Genomic DNA, 23776 nt, shown 5'->3' with positions numbered 1-23776 from the left:
ACAGAAGTGAGTGGGTTGTATTTGAAAATGTGAGCTTTTGAGGCTTCTATTTGAAACGGAAGTTCATTTCCTTTCCATCTTATAAATTCATCTATTTTCCTTAAAGTGTGAATTCCTGAGTTCTTTTCTAAAACATTACTGTGTTTTCTTCTTATTTCTTCTCCTATGCCTCCAATCACGGTTGAAATTTGCAGTTCAACTTTTTCCATCTCTCCAATTGAGCTGCTCAAAGAAAATCTCCACATTTCAAGTTCGGTTATACAACTAGGTAACCAGCTGAAATGGATCTCTATGAACAATAAATGTGTTCTATCGAAAGAATCAGAAAGCATTGCCTTAACATTACCAATAGCAACTGACTTCGTACTGTCCAAGAAATCAACAAATTCTTTGCATAAAACGATGTCTCTTGTAACCATGTTTCCCATCTTGCGAGAAAAGGGTCAGGTGGGGTAGAAGGAGGAGGTAGCATATTTCTGAAAGTTGCTGTTCTCGAAGGCGCATTTGACAAAATCTTTTTTATACTAGAAATAAGTTTAAGTTCTCCAAAATTCTACCGAATTGACCCTGCCAACCTATGTAAGCCATGGGCTAAGCAAGTAACATGGATCCGATTTGGACATAAAACTTGTAACACGGAAGCGGCTTTGACCATATACGAAACAGTCACTAACAAAAATGCAGACTCTTTCACTATGGGTCGATTCTGGCCATAATAACTGCAAAGAATCATTACAAAATCTTGCTGTTGTAGAGTAATTCAAGATGATGCTCCAAGACACTCTCTAAGCTTGAAGTTTACGACTGCGTCATTGGTAACAGGAAGTATACTGGCACTACTGAAATGACGTGGATTGACACATTGAAGACATTGCGACTATTTCAAAATCTTTACCAATCCATTTTTGAAGAGTTGATTATATATATCTATACATCTTCAACTACTTTGAAAGGTGACGGAATGTTGTCAAGGGCCTTATCTGGATAACTACTATGAGATTGCCATCTTAGAGAAGCCGCTTATTTCATCCATGGATATTAGATTTCCTTTATGATCTTGCAAACTATTGTTGAAATTACACGGTGGTATTGTATTTATTGAGCTTCTTAAGCCACTAAGGATCAGTAAATTCTGCGTTTATTATCTGGTTGGCGTGTCCGTGAGGTGTGGGGGGAGGCTATTTTCCGTGAGAAACAAACCATATAACGCTCCTGAGACAGGCTCCAAAACAAGGAATGCTCAATCACACAATATACAGTTCTAATAAAGTTCAAGGAAATTAATTGAGACAGAACAAAAATCAACAGATACGAAAAACAGAATATATACGCGAAACTGCCTGAAATAAAGAAAATATACCAGAAAAACATACCTTTATGGCGACTGAATAAACCGTCAGATACGTGAAAGGCCATTTCAGAAATGGCTTCCACACTGTTTGGAGTAACTGTTACAACTTAACAATTCACACCCAATTGTGGGTTGTAAACTGAAATAATGAAAGATGCCCGAAAACCAAAACAATGGAAAAATGCCAGAAATTCAAATGTGACGTAGCTTTATGTATTCGTATTACAACAGGTTATTGTCCATAAAAGTGCCCCTAGTAATCAGTATTACGCCAATTAAGAAAAAAACACTGAAAAAGGATGCTGATTCCCTCGATGAGTATCTGCGCCCTTCCAACATAAATGCTTCTGCTAATCATTAATAAAATGATTCAGAAGAGAACAAAGAGGTCACGATTAATGAAGAATTCAGGCCTACACAAATAAAATAAGTCTTTGACAAGTCTCCGCTTTAGTTCAGCTGCATTAATTAATCGCATTACCTTTTTTTAAAGGTATTGCGCGAATAAACAGTCACCTTAGACTACAATCTATAATCATTATAGCATTTTTTTTAAAATAAAAACAGAATAGAAATATAAATATCAATTACTGTTTGAGGCATCATATTAACGTATTTGGGATTCAACTAATCAATCCAACAGCGAACTTTTGCTGTTGCCAGTTTCCATACGATTTTCGCTATGCGGTTACTCGAGGGGAAAAAATCAAGATAAAAAATCAAAATGAAAAAAAAATGCAAATAAAATAACTTATGTTCATAATTTCAATTTTTCGTACACTTTTACTGAGCGAACATGATTAGAGAAGTCATTAACATATCAAATCTTTTCATTTACAATAAAAATAAATTATAGCTTAGAGAAATTCCTTTTTAACTTGCGACGTGGGGTTAATTTTTTAAAATTAATCTTTTTAAAGCGTGACGTGACTCGCTCTACAATTGTGATAAGCAGTAACTCAATGAACTCCAGTTTGCCAAAATCTCAACCAACATCTGCCCTTGGAGTTTTGGGGGAGGGTGTCTGTTGCATAGTTTGCCACTGGTCGATGGTCGACATTTGTTCACCGACAACCCATCCGATCATTACCCACATGACACTTTGAAAATATGTTAATTCCCCAGGGCAGGCTGCTAACCTAGAGCGAAACAACAAATTCTTGTAGTTTTGCTCCTGGATGCAGGACACCGTGTGCCTTCCTGGCCGCCTCTTTACACTTCATGAAAAATTTCATGCCTGGCTGAATCGTAGCCACCTCTCGTCCGTAAACAATCACCTCTGACTATTCGCGACCCCGACCCCGGTATACCTGGCGGTATGGTAGCTTCGCCACCAGCTACACTCTTCTGTAAAGTAATCCAACATTACGAGATAATCCTTGAGCAAACATAATTGTTGTCCTTTCTCTCTCCACAATCCAAAGGGTGCCAAAATTCCAGAATAACCAGTGTCTCGCTAAAATAAATCTTTCAGTCAGTGCAAAGTAAAAAGAATAATCAGTTGAAACCTCAATAAAAGAAATTATTGAGCTAGTCAGTCAGTCGACCAGCATGGCGAAAATTGTGCAGTCATCCCACAGTAAAATGGGAAAGAGAAAACAGGCAGAGAAATAGTGCGTCAGTCAAATTTCGTCTCTGGTAAGATATAAAAATAACACAAATAAGAACAAGAATTGTTAAAAAATATCTGCACGACTATGCATTTGGTATATACAAAGTTCACGCGCTAAAGCTAAACAGATGGTTCCATCGAACTTTGAAACGAGAGGGTGAGAAAGAAACAAATCCATTTTATGTTAAGCACTCCAGTACCAGCTGTCACAAATTCATTCCAATCAACCAATGTACGCAGGTGATTAGCAAATTAACCTCACCAATGACTGGAAACACTTAAACGAACTTAAATTAGCTGTTCACAATTACATAAAAATAATTGCCTAACCGTATAAGCCTAAGCACAGGATTCCACTGAACATAATGCGTTGGGATATTGTGCGCGTGTGTCTTATAATAAATTTACTATAATCATTAAATTACTAAATTCATAAATAATTTTTAAAATAATCATAAATATGCTAATTTAGTTAATTCAATTCTCAAAGTTAAACTAAAAATGGCGCACACAACTTCTTGACATTATTTACATTATTAATAGCAAAAGCTCAAATAAAATTTAAATTGATTAAAACATTGGAATAAGAAATACACGTATAAATAGCAATAAAGCACATGTAAAAAACAGTCAACAAACACCTACTTTTGTTACTGCCCAAGGACGTTCAGATCATTCGTTGAACTCACGAATTTCCATTCAAAACGTCAGCAATTGAGAACGCGCAAGATATCAACCACGTGCTTTCAAGTTCACAGCACGCAGATCACCGAACGCTGTTTAACATTAAAAGTTAAACTCCAATAACACTATACTATAAAATAATATTTAAAAATTAAATCTCTTAATAATTATTATAAAAATAAATTGTCCAGATTAGTGTTTTTGAGAATCACTATTTGATGATTTTCCCCTATTAGATTTTACAAACTAATCAGCGAGTATTTTTATTATTTAGATGACGTCATGAATGATACACCAAACAACTATCCTGAGCCTCTGAATTTTGGATTAAGTCCTTCAAATTCAACTCCTATTTCGGATCTACTGAAAGAACTTCAAAGAAATCTCAGCGATGACTTCAACAAGAAAATGGAAGAATGGGAAAAGTTCAGAAACTGTGGCGGAAAGCTAACGAGTCCCGATTCAATACGCAAGGAGTCATTTTGCAAAACCAGAAAAACTAGCAAGCAGGAAAAGAAACCCGAAAGGACAGAAAAGATCACCAAAAGGGTAAAGGATCTCAGCTGGCTGGAGAAAGAATTACAGAAGGTGGACAGGGAAGTTCAACGACTAGGAAAAGACAAACAGAAATACGAAAAGCGGGCATCTCGTCTGCAGCAGCTGAAGGATGCCATGCTGGCAGACCAGAAGAGTCTGAAAAGCGAAATCCTCGTTCGTACCTCAGCTGGCGAGTTCCGGTTCGAAGGTATTTCCGATGCCTTCACGAAGAAATTATACGAATGGGAGACGAAACAGGGAGTGGGACCGGAACTATCGACGATAGCTCTGTTGGACGAGAGCTTACGCAACACCTCTTGCCAGACATCGCCCGGAGAGGATGCAATAAGTGGGGATGACCATCAGAGACTGTCTCCTAAAGCCTCTCCTTCTTTAAGCCACGAAACGTCAATGAGAAACGCTAGGTCGCAGCCATCAAGGGCAACGTCAGAACCAGACTTGTTCTCTTATGTGGGTCAGAAGGAAGGGAATCTTCCGTTTCGATCGCAATCTGGAGACGTCCTAAGAGTTAGTGAAGATATCTTAGCCACCTGTGAATCTCATTCTGTTGCAGAAGAAAATATCGACTCCTTAGAAGCTGCTCATCGTCCCATGCTCTCTGCTAGACAGGCGGAAGATAACTATTACAGTCTACTGGAAGAAAACATGTTTCTCTTAGAACAGTTGAAGGGAAAAGAAGAGATCTGTCGACAATTACAAGGAGAATTGGGAACATTGGATGTTCGTACCGAGGAAACTAATCGTCGTCATCAAGAACAGATGGGTAAGTAATATATTTCTACATATTACTTTAAAGAGCTCGTCTTGCATGTGAAAATCAAAAGAAACCATATAAACTTAATTTAGTTAAAAAAAATGGCATACGTTTAACACATGCTATAATTGTTGTTTTTAGTGATTACAATGACTGCACTGGTCTATGGAATGATGCACTGTCACTTTTCCTTTTCGAACCGGTTACCCTAACCTGATGTCATATAATATGTCATCAGCTCTGAAATTTTGGAGAATGTAATCTAATACATGAAGTTTCTTTTTAAACATGTACAAAAATACAATACCTGCTCTCCTTCCACTGTATATCCTCAGGAATATACCACACGCTGCCCTCGCTGGTAGGATCTTCGTCCTTCCCACACCGGGTGGAAAAGACCTGAGGTTGAAAAACTTCGATGACGGGAGAAATTTTTGTGGGTCTTTTTCACAATGTGGCTGAGTTAGTCGGTCCCAGGCTAGGGTAGCATGGTTTTTTTTCTCGAAAACTCCGGTTTTTTGTCCAGCAAACAGAAAATCGACCTCAGAATGAACGCAATTTACACATAATATACAGGCAGCAACATGGCCTTAGTCGCCAATGCTCCAAAAACACTTCCACAATATATGCTGAAAAGTTATTTATTCCGTGGTTGTCCCAGTGAAAGTATCGGGGCCACCCACTCTCCTTGTGACTTTCCGGAAGTTTTTTGCTTTTTTTTTCATAATTCCCATCCATATCATCTCCTTAGAGTATGTCTCTTAGAGATGAGGTTGTTGTGCTCATTAGTTCTTTTGTGCTGGTGCATTGGAATATATTAATTTTAATTATAGCCACCCTGTTGTCGTTGTTGTAGACTTTTAAGCGCATCGGTGACTTAGCCCATACTGTGCCGCATATTTATGTATTATGTATAAGAATTGCGTGGTCGATTTTCTTCCTTGCTGGATGAAAAACCCAAGTTTTCAGGATTTAAAAACCATACAACCCTCTCCTGAGACCAACTAACACAGCTATGTTTTGAAAAAAGACCACAAAAAGGAAGGGAAGACGTTGGGAAGACGGTACTTGTACGCACTATGCTACCCCTCGAGGGCATAGCCACCCTGTTCTTTTTTTATTTTTAGTTGCAACGAGTGCCATATCCTATTTAAGATCTCACGAAATATGCACACTGGCAAAACATACGAACCTTCATTCAGTATCAAATTGGGCGGCCTTCGTTTCGAATAACTGCAAGTGTGCAGCGCGGCATGCATTCTGTAGGTGCTTGAATTGTAACCATTCTTCTAGCAAAATATCGCGCAGCTGAGACAAAGTTGAAGGAAGAGGACCTCGTTGCCGAATAGTACAAAATAGTCTCTCCAACATATTCCACAGTTTTAAGAAACTTTTGACATGCCGAGCTGTAAATGGTGAATTCTATAAGTCCATTTTTTAGGAAATACACATTGTGGGGTTGAGTTGTTCCACAGACCAAAAGTTGAGACCTCGTTGCGGAATAGCCCTCTCCAGTATATCCCACACATTCTCAATGGAATTCAGATCATGTTAATATGGGGACTAGGGAAGATGGTGGAAATCTGTGTCATGTTCTCGGACAATTCTTGCACGATGCGCTGTTACAATGTCATCCATAAGTAGCCATCACCTTCGGGACAAAAAGCAAACATTGCAGAATGCAGCAGATCTGACACAAAAATCAGGTACTCCCTGGATGACATTTGACCTTCCACTAGTATCAACTAACCTGTTCGTGCCAAGAAAATATTCCTCAAACCATGATACCACCGCCAGACGCTTGGGTTGTCTTAACTAAGCAAACAGGGTCCATCACTCTGTGAGGTTCTTGCTACACTCTCTTCCTACCAACAGTGCAAAACAAAAAGTGTGCCGTGGTTTGTCTGACCACATGACTTTTTTCCATTGTTCCACTGTCCAATCACGACGTTCTCGGCACCACTGCAAGCGGAGTTTCCTGCTTTTCTCTGAAACAAGTGGCTTCTGAATAGGCTGGTGACTGCCAATACCCAATTTCTTCTATTCCCTGCGCATGGTATGAGTTGAAATAGGGCAGTTGTGGGCTTGGTTGAATTCAAATGTTATTTGCTGCGCACTGAATATCCTTTTTACCGTAAAGTCCTCTTTATAATTTAACAACTTCTCTCTTGAAGTATTGTTTTATTGCCCCATTTACGCCTTTGAGATGTGGAGGGGATCATGTCAATTCTTTGCCTGACAATTCGTTGTAAGACTACCGACTGGGTAATGCCCATCTTCTGACGTTCGGTTCGCAACCCGCGCTATAGTTTTTATTGAAAGAAGTTAGTAGTAGGCTAATATCGTGAATGGGTTAAAGGCAGGAGGGTAAACTTCCCTGGAGATTGTGCAGGGGTCGGAATTGTTGGAGTCCGAGTGCCCTACATGGCAAAGCGTTCTGGTCTAGTGAGGCATTTTCACCAGGGCGCGTGGCAGTTCTCTCCTCTCCTGACTAAGGGATGATACGCCAAATAGCATGAAGGACAGTAGTTAAAATGGTGTTTATTTTTTCACCAAACAACTGAGGTCGTGAGGTGTCTGTATATAATGCCTGTGAATTGCATATATTGCGTTGTTTATTTGCCTTGTTTGCTTCATAAAAAACCGACTTACGAGATGAGGGGGGGGGAACCAAGTACTCACCCATAAAAATTCCTCCTTTGTGATGGGATTCGAACCACCTCGTTTTCCACATGGCATGGTCCTAACCACAACGCTATCCGAAAGGCCGTTATTACGAAAACAAGATGTAAAGAAATACATTTTGGGAGGGTGGGGGGGGGAGCCTCTTTTGAAGTGCATGTTTTTCAAGTATCTAGGATTGGTTGGTTGTATGCTGAGAAGGATGAGTAAGAAATTTATTAACACAAACTAGAAGAAAGGAAAAAAATTACGATTACCATTTTTTAGGCTATCGAAGCCCATGCTGGTTTAGCAGGATGGATTGTTTGGAGGTTGGGAAACCAGAAGTACCTTACATGCACAAAAACCAGGCAAAGAAAGAGAAATGAAGACAATCGCTGTAAAAGTTGTTGAAATCATATGCAAGTTCAGTAACATCCATTGGCTGAGGTTTGAGAAGCTGGAATAGACTTATTGATAAAGAAACCGGAAGAAAAGTAAATAAATGAAGATGATTTCATTTTTTGGCTATTTAAAGGTTGAAAAACGATAAAAAGAAGTACGAGCGAAGAAATGAAGATATCCACTGTGAAATTTGCTGAAGTCGTATGCTAGTTTAGTAACATGGATTGGTTCAGAACTGGAAAGACAGAAGAAACTTATTGACACAGAAAAACCGGAAGAAGCGAAAACAAATGAAGTGAAAATGATCGATTTTTTACGTATGATAAAAAAATCATTAATAAATAATTTTATCAGGACTAAAGGTGTTTCAGTATGGATTGAAACACCTTTAGCCCTGATTATTATTGACACGGACCCACGTGGAAGAACAGCTTGCTTTCCAGTCATTAAAACCTTTGAGATCGATGCTTTGGAGAAACCAATTATGGCTTCTGCTTCTTGAATTTGGCTTCTGCTAAACATGCACCCACGATAAGACCTTTTTCAAAGTCTGACAGAGCACGCGTTTTCCCCATTGTCAAATTTAACTTGCGTGATAATTCCTGCAACAAATCAATAGCACACTAAGAACACTTATAAAGACAATAAAATGGGCTTGATTTTTGCGTATAAAAATGAGTTTTTGAGTGTTTTCCTTCATATATATACAATACATGTTCAGCGCACAATTACTGTTTAACCCTTTCGGCCACCAGATAGATCGGCGCAGTTGCCAATGTAGCTTTCCCATTAAGCCATTTCAGTATGCTGATGGGAGTTTGATTACTCCAACTCTGCTAATTCCTTTAGCTGTAGCGCCGCCGTTATGTTAACAGAGCTTATGAACTGCAATATTTTTAAATAAATGAAAGACGGAGAGAGAGCATTCAATGGATTCGTTACTCTCTGAGCAAGAAATAAAGCCATTTTATTACATTGAGCCATTGTTTCTCCTTCTGGTGTGAATGCTGATGTGATTATATGGATGTCAATAATATGGTAATGAAAGAGAGTTGGGTTTTGTTAGCCATGGAACAGCTATACAGTTCCTGTAGATAACCAGATGCTGAGATGAAAAATCCTGGTTTCCGGATTTTTCATCAGAACTAAACATTCTAAACATTGGGACCACGCAATCCTCCCAATCTCCATGAAACGGGCAAATCGACCACATAATACAATGCAATACATTGGCTTCGTGTCCCTAGTTGACTTAGTGCAAAATAAACCAACCGAACTCGAGAAACTCAACCAAAATTTGAAAAAGTCCATAAATGTTCCTCTTGCTTAGAATGAGATTCGAATCTATGGTCACCCAAGACCAGCATGGGTGACCATGCTGGTCTTGGGTGCTGTTCATTTGGCCTCTACCGTAGCGTGGTGGATACAATAAATAATAAAAGTTGTATTTATATTCCAGAACAGCCACATAGGGTAAAAAGAGTTAACAAGGTAGGGAGAATACAAGAACATCACCGTATTTAGCAGTCAAGCAGGAAAGGCAGTTTACAGACAAGCAATACGTCTATGTTAGTTCAACTTTGGAGTTAAAATGTCAGGAATAATAGGTACCCCAGCTTAACTCAGGTGAATATTGATTTCTGTCAAGTCGTGCATCCGGGAAATCTCTCGGATACTTGTTCAGTGGTTAATCTCTAATAATAATAATGCACAGTAAAGTTTAATAGTCTTATATCTGATAGTAAAGAAAATATTCAAAGGAAGTTCCTCAGTTCCACTGTTCTTACATGAAGCATTAGATCAACAACACATTTGATTTGTCGTGTTTGTAAACAATAGTACAAATAAATACTGTTCACTTATGAAAAACAGTTCACTTATAAGAGCATTGTGTTTCATATCTTCAAAGAGTTTCGTTCGTATGTAGGATGTTCATAAGTTGGGTGTTCGTAACTCGGAGAGTGACCAGGAGCAAAGAAATTAATTGTTTTCATTCGTGTTTTCAAATAGAATAAAATCATATAAATAAATTCAGTAAAGTCTTTTAATTTTTTACAGAGTTTAATTATCAACAAACATCCAATCATATTGCAAAAAGATTTTCTACAATATGTCAAATACTGCCATTTTACGACCACACGAGAATTACCCCATCTGCCTCTGTGTGTTATTTCTATAAATTGTTCGTATTCTCTGGTCTTTTTGTCTGTTCTGCTGGACGAAAAACCCGAATTCCTGTTGGAGGGGATATCTGTCCTGTTCTGAAACCGACTAACTAAGCTACGGAGTAAAAAAAAAAAGTCTATGAACATTCGTACCGTTGCGAGATTCGAATACAAGCCTTTTCCACTGGGTGGTTGCAACCACTGTGCTGCCACGAAGACCCAATCACATTACAGTTCGAGTATGACATCGTCAAACACGTTGCTTCGAGAAGGTTTATTTCATTACATAGAATAAATAGCCTATAAGGCACACCAAAATTTTGGGTTATTTAAAGACTTAATTTTACGTAAATGTCCGATAATCCGAAGTGTGTGATAATCTGACACAATGGCCTTTGGATGCCGAATAATTGGGCTTCCTCCACAATGATATTTCTGGAGAGACCAAACATTTAAACCTTTCGGCAACCGAAAAACTTGTTTCTTCATTGCAAAAACCGAACGTCAGTCACTGTTCAAGTGCACGTGCCAGCTAACGGCAATATATATAAAAAGGGGATGTGTACTTGCCTCTTACCGAAACAGCAGAGAGGTTTATGGATAAATCAGTATACTTGAAAACATTGCAAAACGAAGTAACAAACTGTCCTACCAACAGGCTGGCTGATAGCCTGAGGCATCCTCTTAATATATGAGGGGAGAGAGCGTTGCTGGCAGTAGCTCTCCGTGAGGGTATTTCTGAACGTCAAATGTATCTCGTTCTGTCTAACGGAGGCAGGTGGTCTCCTAGGAAACGACTATAAATAGCAACGGCGGCGGGATAAAATTTAGTAACGCTGCCACTGGACGATGAACTTCGTGTGGCAATAAGTGAACCCAGATCACGTGACAAAGACGACGACGGCAATCTTCCAGTATTATATACCGTGAAAAGAGACTACAAGATTGGATGCTGAAAGCATTCAATTTTCCAATCTGAGGAAAGCAATATGTATCTGGCAGAAGGCTGGACGATGTAGATTCTCGAAGTAATTATTCTTTTTTTTTTTCTGTCCTCAAGCTCTTGTGAACCAAATGCAAGTCCTCAAAGTTGGAAATTACGACTTCTTAGGTTTCCCGATTTTCTTTAAATTCATTCTTTGCCTGAGAGAATCATAAAACTCCAGCCTCCACAGAGAAACACAAAAGGAGAGATAGAAACCGAATTGTAGTAATGTGAAGGAAGCCAGACTTTTTTCAATTCAAATATAGAATCCTAATAGAAGACATTGGTTTAAAGTAACCGAGCCTTAAATGTATACTACGCAATGGCAGTATTAACAGTATGTTACTGCAAGAGGATCTAGAAAAGTTGAGCATATGGGCCGAGAAGTGGCAACTGATGTTTAACATTGACAAATGCAAAGTACTGCATATGCGTAGCAGTAACCCCAGAGAAATGTACCAACACTGAGGGTAGTGGGGAATGAAAGAGGCCTGGGGGTAATTGTGCAATCAGATATGAAGTTCTCTGAGAGTGCAGACGGGCTGCCAGGACAGCGTGTCTTGTGGGGTTTTGTCAATGATCCACAGGAATTTTTCTGGCAGGGACAAGGAGCTTATTATCGCTTTGTATAAGGCGATGGTCAGGACACGCCTTGAGTAATGCATCACGTCTGGAGACTTCATTTTTGAACAAATAATTTTAAATTGAATACAGAACAGGTAACGCTCTTTGCATTGAAGCAGAAGTAGTAAGTGTATCGTTGGATAAGTTGGTAAGCCACCCTCGTATCAGATGGTGTTGTTGGCCTGTGGCATTAAGATGAGATTCGAGGAGAAGGATCAGGGAAATTCAACTCAAGGATGCGGTGGTTCTCTATTCCCTGTCACAAGCAAACTTATTAAGGTCAGCATCCAATAACTGGGTACATGAGAACATCGGAAAAGTGAAGGAGGCTGAGATATGGGTAGACAGTTGGAGTCGCTCTGAGAGAAGGCTGAGGGACTCTTCAAAAGCACCAGTCCTAGAATGATGGTGCCAAAATCTTGCCAATGATCATTTTGACAATCGTGGTAAGGCGTTTCACCATAATCAGAGTGGGACGACTCGGAATTTGTAGCAGACTGGCCATTTCAGTTGACCTTAACTATGGTGGAAGTTTATGTTTGTTTATGGCCCATTTAAGACCAAAAACTCAGCAGGAAGTAGATTAATTGTGCTAGTGGCAGTAGATGCCCATACTTCTGCAGCATATAAAAGCAGAGAGTATACAGTGGTTTATATATTTTTTCTGGTAGTTGTGATTTCGTTAATATTCTGTAAATACTGTTTGGCAATCCATCGTAGTTGAGCTGCTTTGAGTGCGCAACTTGTACATGTGGCTACAGAAGCTTGTTGTTGTTATTTGGTTTTTAGGAGCATTAGCAACTAAGGCCATATTGCTCCGGGGATATGCGGTGGTCATTCCCTGACCTTTCCGCATCCTCCGTATTTGCTGGTCACGGGCTCGAACCCCGGTCTAATCAAGAAGCGTGTGCTACGCACTGCCGCTCCTGCCCACTGAGGCAGAGCTCAAGGTCAAAAATAACCTCGAGTTTAGTATGCTTATTGACGATGGGGATAGGAGCATGCACAGTGTTGTTTGAATATAGGAAGGAGTTTTCTTTAAGAATAATATCATAAATTCAGACTATTCTGGGTTTATTTTTAGCCCGAACTGGTTGAGGTAGTTTGCAAATTCCAAGAGTCTATTATTAATTGATGCTGTTATCACAAGAAGATCATCGTGGGGAGCAATCGGTGGGAGGAGCTTCATATCATCAGCATAACCTAAATTATCATGCCAGGACTCAACAAGTGGGGGAGATAAGCGCTGTAAACAAGGCCTCAGATAAGACACCACCCTGTGCCACGCCTGAAGAGATACATCGTCATATGTTCCCCATAGACAGTAAGCCGGATTATTCTGTTCTGAAGGAGTAATGTGAGGAACTGTAGAGTGTCTCCCTTGATTTCATAATGGTGAGAAAGTAGCTTCAGCATTGCAGGAACGTTTCAAGAACCCAAAGTTGCTTCGAGGTCTACCTAGGTGACTGCAAACATTTGATCTATAAGGAAGATAGTAATGGATTTGAGGAGGCTGACCTGGAAGAAGTTGTTTAGCTAGAACGGGGAGGAGTGTCTTCTCAAAGAGTTTTAGAAGACTTGAGGCATTGCATATTGGCCGGTAATGCTTAATAAGAGTAGGAGATTGAATTGAATTGATACTGCAGTTAGTGTGTCAAGAAGATTCCAGTTGTTGGTGTATGAAGATCAAGACATTGTTCTGGATTCGAGACAAATCTAGATATAAAATCAAGCCACTGGTCAGGTTTAAGATTTAGGTGGAAAGCAGAAGACCGCTCAGAGTAGAGGAATTTTTCCCTACGAAGGGTTATATCCGTATAATGCTTAATTGGTTGAGATTTCTGCTTTTTAAATGGTGCGCGAGTTCTAGAGTAAGCTATCCTTGCCTTGAACAGTTTGCGACTGCTTGCACATTTTGTCCAGCTACTGTTTTAACTTGAAGCTCACATTAAGATAGCGAGCCTAACATGCTCTGGACTGAGGCAGGATGGTAACCCTCTTGGATGCTGCAAAGGTCTACTTAAGCCAAATAGTAAGCAAATTCGCTGCAATTTCAAGATCACATTTTCTAAGACTGACCACGGAATGGCAGAGGCAGCCTCAACTACACATTTATCGTGTAGTTGAGGCTGCACACTCAACTACACACTCAAAAATCTAGGACTAATTATTATTTTGGTATCAATTGAATTCACAACATTGAAGTTTGGAGCAGGTATGTGTAAAAGAACAACAATTTACTCGTGATCCGTACTAAAGTAAATCTCGGGCAGGTGCAAAGAAAGGAGGCAAGGATGAGATCTAGTTGGTTGTTACCTCTTGTTGGAAGATGGCTGATCATTTGCAACCCTGCACAAGATAGGTTTGATAGAAGCATTTGATGGTTAACTAGCTGGGGAGGAAAATTAACATCTCCACAGACAAAGCGCAAGGCTGAAAGATGAAGCTGGTAATTATCCAGTGTGATATTTCATGGATGGCTTCATATGAAGATGCTAGGGGTATATATACACTGCCCTACCATTAATATCTGGCTACCTGCTTTTAGACAAAAAACGGAGCTTTTATTGTCATTTAATATTTTGTGGTGAAACCTTTTGCTTTTATGACTGCCTTCAATCTTCGCGGCATACTGTCAACCAGCTTTTTATAAATGTCAAGTGATATGTTCTTCCATCGGGCTTTAACGCAGCCACCTGTTCGGCCTTGTTCTTTGGGCGATCTCAACGTGCACGTACCCAACGATCCAATACATCCCAAAGATGCCCGATAGGGTTCAGATCAGCATTCTGGGCTGGCCAATCCAACTTTTCCACACCCATGTTCTCAAACCACTCTGACCTGAGCAGTATGGCATGGCGTGTTGTTTTGCCGATACAAGTATGGGCCTTCCCCGATGTATTGCCATACTGTTGGAAGAGCATTGTCCAGGCTGTCCTGGTATTGCACAGCATTCATGGTTTTGTCGATAACGACTAATGGGCCAAACAATGAAAAGCAGCCATCAGACTGGTAGAGTGCAAACTTCGACTCGTCTGTCCATGGGACTGTTTTCCACTACTCTACAGTCCAGGTTTCGCTCTCCTTACACCATATTAATCGGCGTCTAGCATTTGTTGAGGTGATCAATTCTTTTGAACTGTTGAGGTAATCCTGTTGAACGTGTGATATTGCATGCCGACTTTTGCAATTGTCTGTTCGAAGCCCAGTGTGCATATTTAAAGAAAATTCTGTGACGTGTTGCATGCATAGGACCTGTTTCCCCATTCATGGAGAGATGTCCGGATATTAATGGTAGGACAGTATATGTTCCTTAAGGCCAGACGACAGGATTTACAACCTTTTGGTAGACAGCGAGTGAACACATATAAGAGGAGGAACAGCCTGTTTGCCGAGTTTTTGGCAGTTTAACCTGAACTGAGAGATTATGTTCCTCAATAAAATTGTCCTAATAGATTCAGGAAATGTTCCAGGTCCAAATCTGGGGGCAAAAATGTTGGCTCTTGTGGAAACTACGAAGATGTTAGGTTTCTTGGCCAGTGCCAGGCGAGGTTTGGAGGCTGTTACATGGCGCGATAAGGTCTGGTTGGGAATAACATGTTGAGAGCGAGGCAATCAATATCGGTAGCTCGAAGGTATCGTACAAAATCTGAGGCGGTGTTGGCGGCGGTAATGAGAACATTTTGTATATCTTTAGATGGGACGTAGGTATCGCTAGAAGGGTTGTTGGTACGCATACCAGCATATGAGGTGGGTGGAACATGATGGACGTTATTTGAATTACTAGTTGTTCTTCAGCTTGTGGGAAATCTGTGTTATTTCCCGCTGGATTCTTTGGCTTAGTTACTTCTTCAAGAGAGTGCAGTTGTGGTTGATCACCAGCTGCTAAAGGTTTGAGTGCATGAAATAACCGGAGAGACTGCTTCTACAGGGATGGGATACACTTAAATAGAAAGAGTGCAAGAATATTTGCTGATGCTATCGAGGCAGTGTTAGGTGGGTCGGAAAACTGCTAGTTTGGGGGGTTATTTGTTATTTGGTTTTTAGGAGCATTAGCAAATAAGGCCATATTGCTCCGGGAATATGCGGTGGTCATTCCCTGACCTTTCCGCATCCTCCGTATTTGGTCGTGACAGACTTGAACCCCGGTCTAATCAAGAAGCGTGTGATACGCACTGCTGCTCCTTCCCACCTAGCTACGGAGGCGCCTTAGCTTGGGGGATACAAAGACTAATAGATTAACAGGAGCCACTGACAGAGGTGAAAGTGATTCTTGCACTGCTTCTATTGAATTGAGCAGCAGCCTGGAAAACAAGATGCAGGATGTTTCAGAGACTGCTGGGAGTCATTGCGGTACAAGTAAACACATGGGTTGTGTTAGGGTAGCTAAGAATAGAAACAGATGCATGTACACCAATGCTAGGAGTTTGGTAAATAAATTTGATGAATTTGAGGTATTGCTCAAAACATCAAAGGCGGATATTGTTGGGATATCAGAGACGTGGTGTCACACAGATATAAGGAATGCAGAACTGCAATTTGGGGAGTACAACGTCTACAGAAAGGATAGACAGGATAGGAAGGGAGAAGGGGTTATGCCATTAGTTAAGAAACACATAAAATCCAAGGATGTGAAGCCAGTCGACATCACTGTACAGTGCAGTGTCGAGTCAGTTTGGTGTGACATAAGCATTGGGAGATCAAAATTCAGAGTAAGAGTGTGCTATAGGCCTAATGACTCTGATGAGTATAATGAGAAACTGTACAGGGAAATAGAGTGTGCCAGTAAATCAGAGAGTCTTACAATGGGGGATTTTAATTTCCCACATATTGACTGGAATTTGTGGATTGGTCACTCACACACTAGCAAGGCTTTTGTGGATTTATTGGATGATTGTTTTCTACCTCAGCATGTTCGGGAGGCAACTAGTGGGAGTAATACTCTTGATCTGATTATCAGTAGTGATTCTTCATGCATTAAGAATCTGCAGATAAAGGAACCACTAGGTGGCAGTGATCACAGTGTGCTGAAGTGGGATTTACTCAAAGAGATAACTACCATCAAGGGTAAAGGGAAGAGTTTTTGCTTTCGTAAAGGCGACAACGATGGTCTGAGACAGTATTTAAATTCTATACTGTGGGACCAACTGATGTTACCAACAGCAAATTCAAAATGGGAAGCATTCAAAGAACTTATCTTGGAAGCTAATAGGCTTTACATACCAACTAAGAAATATTGTTCAAGGTTTAGTCCTAAATTGATGGCAGATGAACTAATGAGACATGTGGCAGAGAAGAAAAATGCATGGGATACGCATAAATTAATGGGTGACATGGAAGCCTATGATAGATATAAGCTGGACTGTAACCAAGTCACAAAGGAGAGTAGACAGGCAAAGACAGATTATCAGAAATCTTTGGCAAAGGGTACAAAGAAGAACAGCAAAGAGTTCTTTACTTATGTAAATTCTATAAGGAAAGAGTTGAATCAGATTGGTCCACTGGATATTGATGGTTCAAATGTTGATGATCCTGCTCAGGTGGCTAACAAACTAAATGAGTATTTTGCATCTACATTCACCCATGAGGAGAGGAATTATTCAGGGAGGGGAATGCCAGAGGTTAATTAAACTCTGGCAATGAGCTAGATGATTTTATAATAACGGAGAGCAAAATGGAGGAGAAATTGTTGAAGATAAACATAAGAAAGGCAGCTGGGACGGGCGGGATCAATCCAGTTATATTAAAGGCGGCAGCAAAGGAAGTAAGTAAACCCTTAGCCATAATTATGAGAGCTTCTTTGGACTCATAGGAGGTACCCATGGACTGGAGATGTACAAATGTGACCCAATTCACAAAGGAGGATCAAAGGGCGACACAAGTAATTGCAGACCTGTTAGTTTCACTTCTGTTCCAGGAAAAGTAATGGAAGCACTGCAGGATCATCTAGACAAGACTTCAGTTATAGCTCGGACACTGCATGGTTTTGTTAAAGAAAGGTCTTGCCTGACCAATTTCATTGGATACTATGATGTGGTCACAAAAGAACTGGATGCAGGGAATAACTTTGATATCATATATTTGGATCTTAGAAAGGCTTTTGATACTATTGCACATGGAAGACTGCTGAACAAATTGGAGCAGTGTGGCATTGGAGGTAAATTTCTGCTATGGATAAAGGGATGGTTGAGGGGTCGAAGACAGAGAATGGAAATCAATGTACACTGCTCATCGTGTAAGAATGTTATTAGTGGAGTCCCTCAAGGTTCAGTGTTGGGTCCATTGTTGTTTTCTGTATTTATAAATGATATTGATGATGGTATATCAAGCTTAATGTCCAAGTTTTCAGATAGTACGAAGGTTGGCAGGGTTGCTAAGGACACTAATAACAGTACGCTGCTGCAACGGGATCTAGAAAAGTTAGCATTAGCATTAGTAGAGGCATATGATGCAAGAAAGCAAGCTTATTCAGCATCAGCCAAAAAAAAAAAAAAAAAACTTCCACTTCACCCCTCCGTTCGTTCGAAATACCTGTCCAGCTGAGCCTTAAATTTGTTTAGGCTATAAACTTCCACGACAAGGGATGGAAGTCTGTTCTACCAACCAACTAGCCGCTGCCTAAAGGCAAATTTCCGCACATTTATCCCACATCTGTCTTTTCTCAATTTGAATTTATGCCCTCTCAGGTGATTATTCTGAGCAAGAGGCAGAATCCCATCAGCACTGAGCAGGCTCAGACCATTCAAGGCTTTATACACCTCGATCAGATCATCTCGCCGGTGCCTAGTCTCCAGACACTTTAATTTGAAAAACTTAAGCCTTTCTTCGTAAGAGCACCCCTTTGTTCCATTCACTAATCTTGTTGCCCTTCTCTGTACTCGTTCCAGCAGCTCTACATCCTTTTTGAAATGAGGTCTCCAGACCTGTATACAGTACTCAAGGTGTGGCCTGACCATTGCCTTATACAAGGGAATAATCACCTCCTTATCCCTGCTAGAAAAAGTCCTATATATCATGGACAATACACCATGAGCTACTCTTGCAGCCCGTCTGTACTGCTCAGAGAACTTCATATCTGCCTGCACAACCACCCCAAGGTACCTTTCATTCTCTACCACTGTCAGTGTAGTACCACAGAGATGATACGTTGCTCTGGGGTTGCTGTTACCCATATGTAGTACTTTACATTTGTCAATATTAAACTTCATTTGCCACCTCTCAGCCCATCTGCTCAACCTTTCCAGATCTTGTTGCAGCAGCATAGCGTCAGTAGTGTCCTTAACAACCCTACCAACCTTTGTATCGTCTGTACACTTGGACATTAAGCTTGATATACCATCATCAATATTATTTATAAATACAGAAAACAACAATGGACCCAACACTGAGCCCTGAGGGACTCCACTAATAACATTAGTTCACGATGAGCAGTGTCCATTGATTACCACTCTCTGTCTTCTCCCCCTCAACCACCCCTTTATCCATAGCAGCAATTTGCCTCCAATGCCATACTGCTCCAATTTGTGCAGCAGTCTTCTATGTGCAACAGTATCAAAAGCCTTTCTTAGATCCAAGTATATAATATCAAAGCTATTCCCTGCATCCAGTTCTTTTGTGACTGCATCATAGTATCCAATCAAATTGGTCAGGCAAGATTTCCCCTTAACAAAACCATGCTGTGTCCGAGCTATAACTGAAGTCTTGTCTAGATGATCCTGCAGTGCTTCTTTAACCAGTGCCTCCATTAATTTTCCTGGAACAGAAGTTAAACTCACAGGTCTATAATTACTTGTGTCAGCCTTTGATCCTCCTTTGCGAATTGGGGTCACATTTGCACATCTCCAGTGTATGGTACCTCCCCTGAGTCCAAGGAAGCTCTCATAATTATGGCTAAGGGTTTGCTTACTTCCTTTGCTGCCTCCTTTAATTTAACTGGATAGATTCCATCCACCCCAGGTGCCTTTCTTGTGTTTATCTTCAACAATTTCTCCTGCACTTTACTCCCAGTTATTACAAGATTATCTAGCTTACTGCCAGAGCTAAATACACCTCTGGCATTCCCCTCGCTGAATAACTCCTCATGTGTGAATGTCGTTACAAAATATTCATTTAGTTTGTTAGCTACCTGAGCAGGATCATCAACAGTTGAACCATCGATATCAATTGGACCAGTTGAGCAGAGTTGTTGAGCAAATATCAAGTTGAGCAGATGGGCTGAGAGGTGGCAACTGAAGTTTAACATTGACAAATGTAAAGTACTACATATGGGAAACAGCAACCCCAGAGCAACGTATCAACTCTGTGGTACTACACTGACAGTGGTAGAGAATGAAAGGGACCTGGGGGTGGTTGTGCAGGCAGATATGAAGTTTTCTGAGCAGTGCAGACGGTCTGCAAGAGTAGCTCATGTCAATGTTACACAGGAATTTTTCTATCAGGGATAAGGAGGTGATTATTCCCTTGTATAAGGCAATGGTCAGGTCACACCTTGAGTACTGTATACAGGTCTGGAGGCCTCATTTCAAGAAGGATGTAGAGGTGTTGGAACGAGTACAGAGAAGGGCAACAAGATTAGTGAATGGAACAAAGGGTTGCTCTTACGAAGAAAGCCTTATGTTTTGCAAATTATAGTGTCAGGAGACTAAGCATCTGCGAGTGATGTTATTGAGCATAAAGCCTTGGGTGGTTTGAGTATGCTCAATGCTGATGGGATTCTTCCTCTTGCTCAGGGAGCAATATGGCCTTAGTTGCTAATGCTCCTAAAAACCAAACAAACAATCCTCTTGCTCAGAATAGTCGCCTGAGAAGGCATAAATTCGAATTGAGGAAAGATGTGCGTAAGTGTGCCTTTAGCCAGCGGGTAGTTGATTGGTGGAACAGACTTCCATCTCTTGTTGTGGAAGTTGATAGAGTAAATAAATAAATTTAAGGCTGAGCTGTACAGGCAATTTGGAACGGAACGGAGGGGTGAAACATGGGAGCGTTTTTTTTTTTTTTTTTGGCTGATGCTGCAGAAGCTTGCTTTCTTGCATCATATGCCTCTCTAATGCTAATGTCCAGATTCCATTAACGTCAAGCAAGTCAGGTGTTCTATCAAAAGACGTTGAATAAGTGAACCTAAGATTAGGTTTAGAGCTCTGCACGATTTAGTTTTTATTTTATCTCCAAATACCAGCTTTGGAACACAAGAAATCATTGAAACAATTACAGAGATGTAGCAGAGGGTAGATTGTCTGCACCAAGTGCCACCCGCAAGCTTAACAATGCCACCGATGACATTAGGAATTTTTAACTAAGTGGTGTTATAATATACTTTTCTATCGTTTCATTGTGAAGACGTGCGCAGCGATTTTCTGAAATGAGCGATTCAAAATAACAGAGAAAGTGCGTGTAGTTTTCTTTTAAGCACGGCAAAGCAAATTCAAAACACATAGCATGCAATCTTTGGAGATGATGCGCTCTGAAAAACACAAAAATTCAGATGGTTTTAGGATTGAAACGCCAAATATTAAATTAAATCTCCAAAGAAAGAAACAACAAAATGTCGAAGATAACCCACTGGATTAAGAAAGAAGAACCTCACACGGTCTTCCAACGATTATAGAATCGTTGCCCTCGACTAATAAGTCCGAAGGAGATTCTTTTAAAGGGAACATCATGAAATGGTAAGTTAAAAGAATATATTCTCATAACCGTTGGATAACAACTCGTTTATTTATTGAATAGGAGAGAAAAATATTAATAGTTAAATTCATATGCCGTGCTGTGTGTCTTATGTCTGTTAACTGCGTTGTTCTATTGACAATTTGTCTGTTTTGCTGGATGAAAAACCTCGGTTTCTGGGGGGAAACCTTGCAATCTACGCCTGAGACCGGATAACTGAGCCACGGAGGGAAAAAGGCTCATACAATACACAAATAATGTGTCCATACGCCATCAAACCAAAAACAATAAATACATTCTCGTCATTAAGGAGAATTTGAAATGAGATAGTTAATGGCATCACGTGACATGACCAGTAATCCATCACGGAGGTTACACCCTTAGTAATTAAAATAAGATTCTGAGATCAAGACGGGAATCTTTTAATATAAAGATTCGTCTTGATTCAGTAGAAACAAGCCAATTTATATAAATCGACTGCTCTCGATGATTAATGCAATGCAGATTTAGTGGATAGATGTAACTGTTGCTTATGATCCAATGAGTCTTCAGCTTACTGTAAGCACAGCGAAGAAAGATAAAGAAAAGGAAATGGGGGGGTCAGAGACAGAGAGATCAATACGTACTCAAAAGTAGTTCTCGGGGCTCATATAGAAGAATGCAGTCATTCACTTCGAGACTTCTCTGCAAGCTTGTCTATGTGAGTGCGCGCGCGCATTCGTGCCATCGATCATACTGCTCGAGGCAACATGGTCTATTCTGTTCTTTCAGTAAATACATAACAATCCATCACACACATAACTGCGCACATCTTGTGTATTACGGAGTACTGAACATCGCATCCCTCGAGTGCACGTTGGGACTTTGTTCACCAAGCTACCAAGACGTTTGTGCAGAGCGGAGAATGACAGACCTTAAGAACCATTCATATCTCAGAATCGCCGCGTAGTCCTCCCAAATATCTCCCTATAGTAGTTGCGAAAATCACTTGTCCACCGAAACCTCCCTTTATATCCCCTCGGCCTTCAGATCCGCTTTATGCGATCTCTGCCTTTATCCCTGGCCCCTCATCAAATCGCTCCCCCATTTCATTTGGCTCGCGAAGTGTTTCTATTTGCATGACTATCCCCGGAATACTTATCGCTTTTTCATTGTGTTCCACTTTCCCCCGCTCACAGAAAAGAAAATCCAAGACGTTTACATAAGACACTGTGTCCATAACTCACTCCTTTTCTATTGTTATCGCTTTAACGCCGGGTAGTCAGCCTCACCGGTAACCTGCGTTTATCTTTCGTTGGCGCCCGTGGCTACGACCTTCCCTTATCGCAGTTGCTGCGCGTATTTCTTTCTTTAAATGCGCTGCGGTTTCCTCGCGAATTTATCTTCTTTTCTTAAAGTGGTTTCTTTCGATCACATTTCCCATGTGATCGAAAGAAACGACATTTCTTCTAAGTCAACACATTTGTCCAGAGAATGTCCTCGGCGAGTTTCCCCCCTTTGTGTGTTTAAAAGCCCATTATGCGTGTCCCTTTTAAGAAATATTTGTTTTTATTGCGTTTTCTTTCTGTTTCCGCAAGAATTTTTAAGTGTGGTTTAATTTAGTTTATTGATTTCGTGGTGGAATACGCGAAGATGGGAATTCCCGGTACAGCATTCCGTAAATTATGTCAGAAATGAAATTTTAAATTTGTCAGAAATTTCCCTTTTTTTTTTTTTTAATGTAGAAAATGCCAGTTTCCAACAGAGCGAGTAATGAGAACGCAAAGAAGAAATAGAATCGAACGACAAATGAATGTTAATGAAAAAAAAGACCATAATAAAAAAACCTTGTAATAAAAAGCCTCGAGAAACAGGTTATTGTTTAATTTTCTAACAGTTTTTTTATGTTAAACAATTATTTTACGCTAAAAAAAATATTTAAACAAACAATTTTGCATTAAAGCACTTTTTGCCTTAGATAGAAAATGAATGAGTATATTTTATTAATTTGATAAGCTAGTACCTACACTCGAGCCCAAAAGTTTAAAATCACGTTTAATTTAGTTCACTTTTATTTACATTACAGTTCATTTACGCCTATTATCTTCACTATTCTGTCTGTCTGTCTGTCTGTCCGTCCGCATGTAACAACTCGACTCCCAATAGACGGATTTTCATGAAATTTTATAATTGGGCCTTTTAAAGATATTTGTCGAACAATTAAATGCAATATTAGTTAAAACTGTTGTATCGTTTAAGATCTTTTGTGGCAATCAGATGTTCCAACAGAAAATCATCGCATTAAAAACAATGTTTTCGCAGTTTAATCGACGAT

The 23776-nt window shown here is 40.1% G+C and overlaps 1 protein-coding gene across 1 annotated transcript in view; it reads left to right on the top strand.

Moving 5' to 3' along the window:
- LOC150081719 (uncharacterized) overlaps positions 1-23776 on the top strand; it is a 167107-nt gene that overhangs the window by 75696 nt on the left and 67635 nt on the right. The window contains exon 4 of the mRNA XM_090378828.1: positions 3922-4968. Coding sequence (XP_090234954.1) covers positions 3922-4968 — 1047 coding nt within the window. The remainder of the gene's footprint in view (positions 1-3921; positions 4969-23776) is intronic.

The sequence above is a fragment of the Mastigoproctus giganteus genome, chromosome 8 (genome assembly GCF_048544385.1).
Source record: "Mastigoproctus giganteus isolate SK-2022 chromosome 8, ASM4854438v1, whole genome shotgun sequence".
NCBI classification, from domain to species: domain Eukaryota; kingdom Metazoa; phylum Arthropoda; class Arachnida; order Uropygi; family Thelyphonidae; genus Mastigoproctus; species Mastigoproctus giganteus.
The sequence above is the reverse complement of the archived record's forward strand: the minus strand, read 5'-3'. Positions and strand labels throughout refer to the sequence as shown.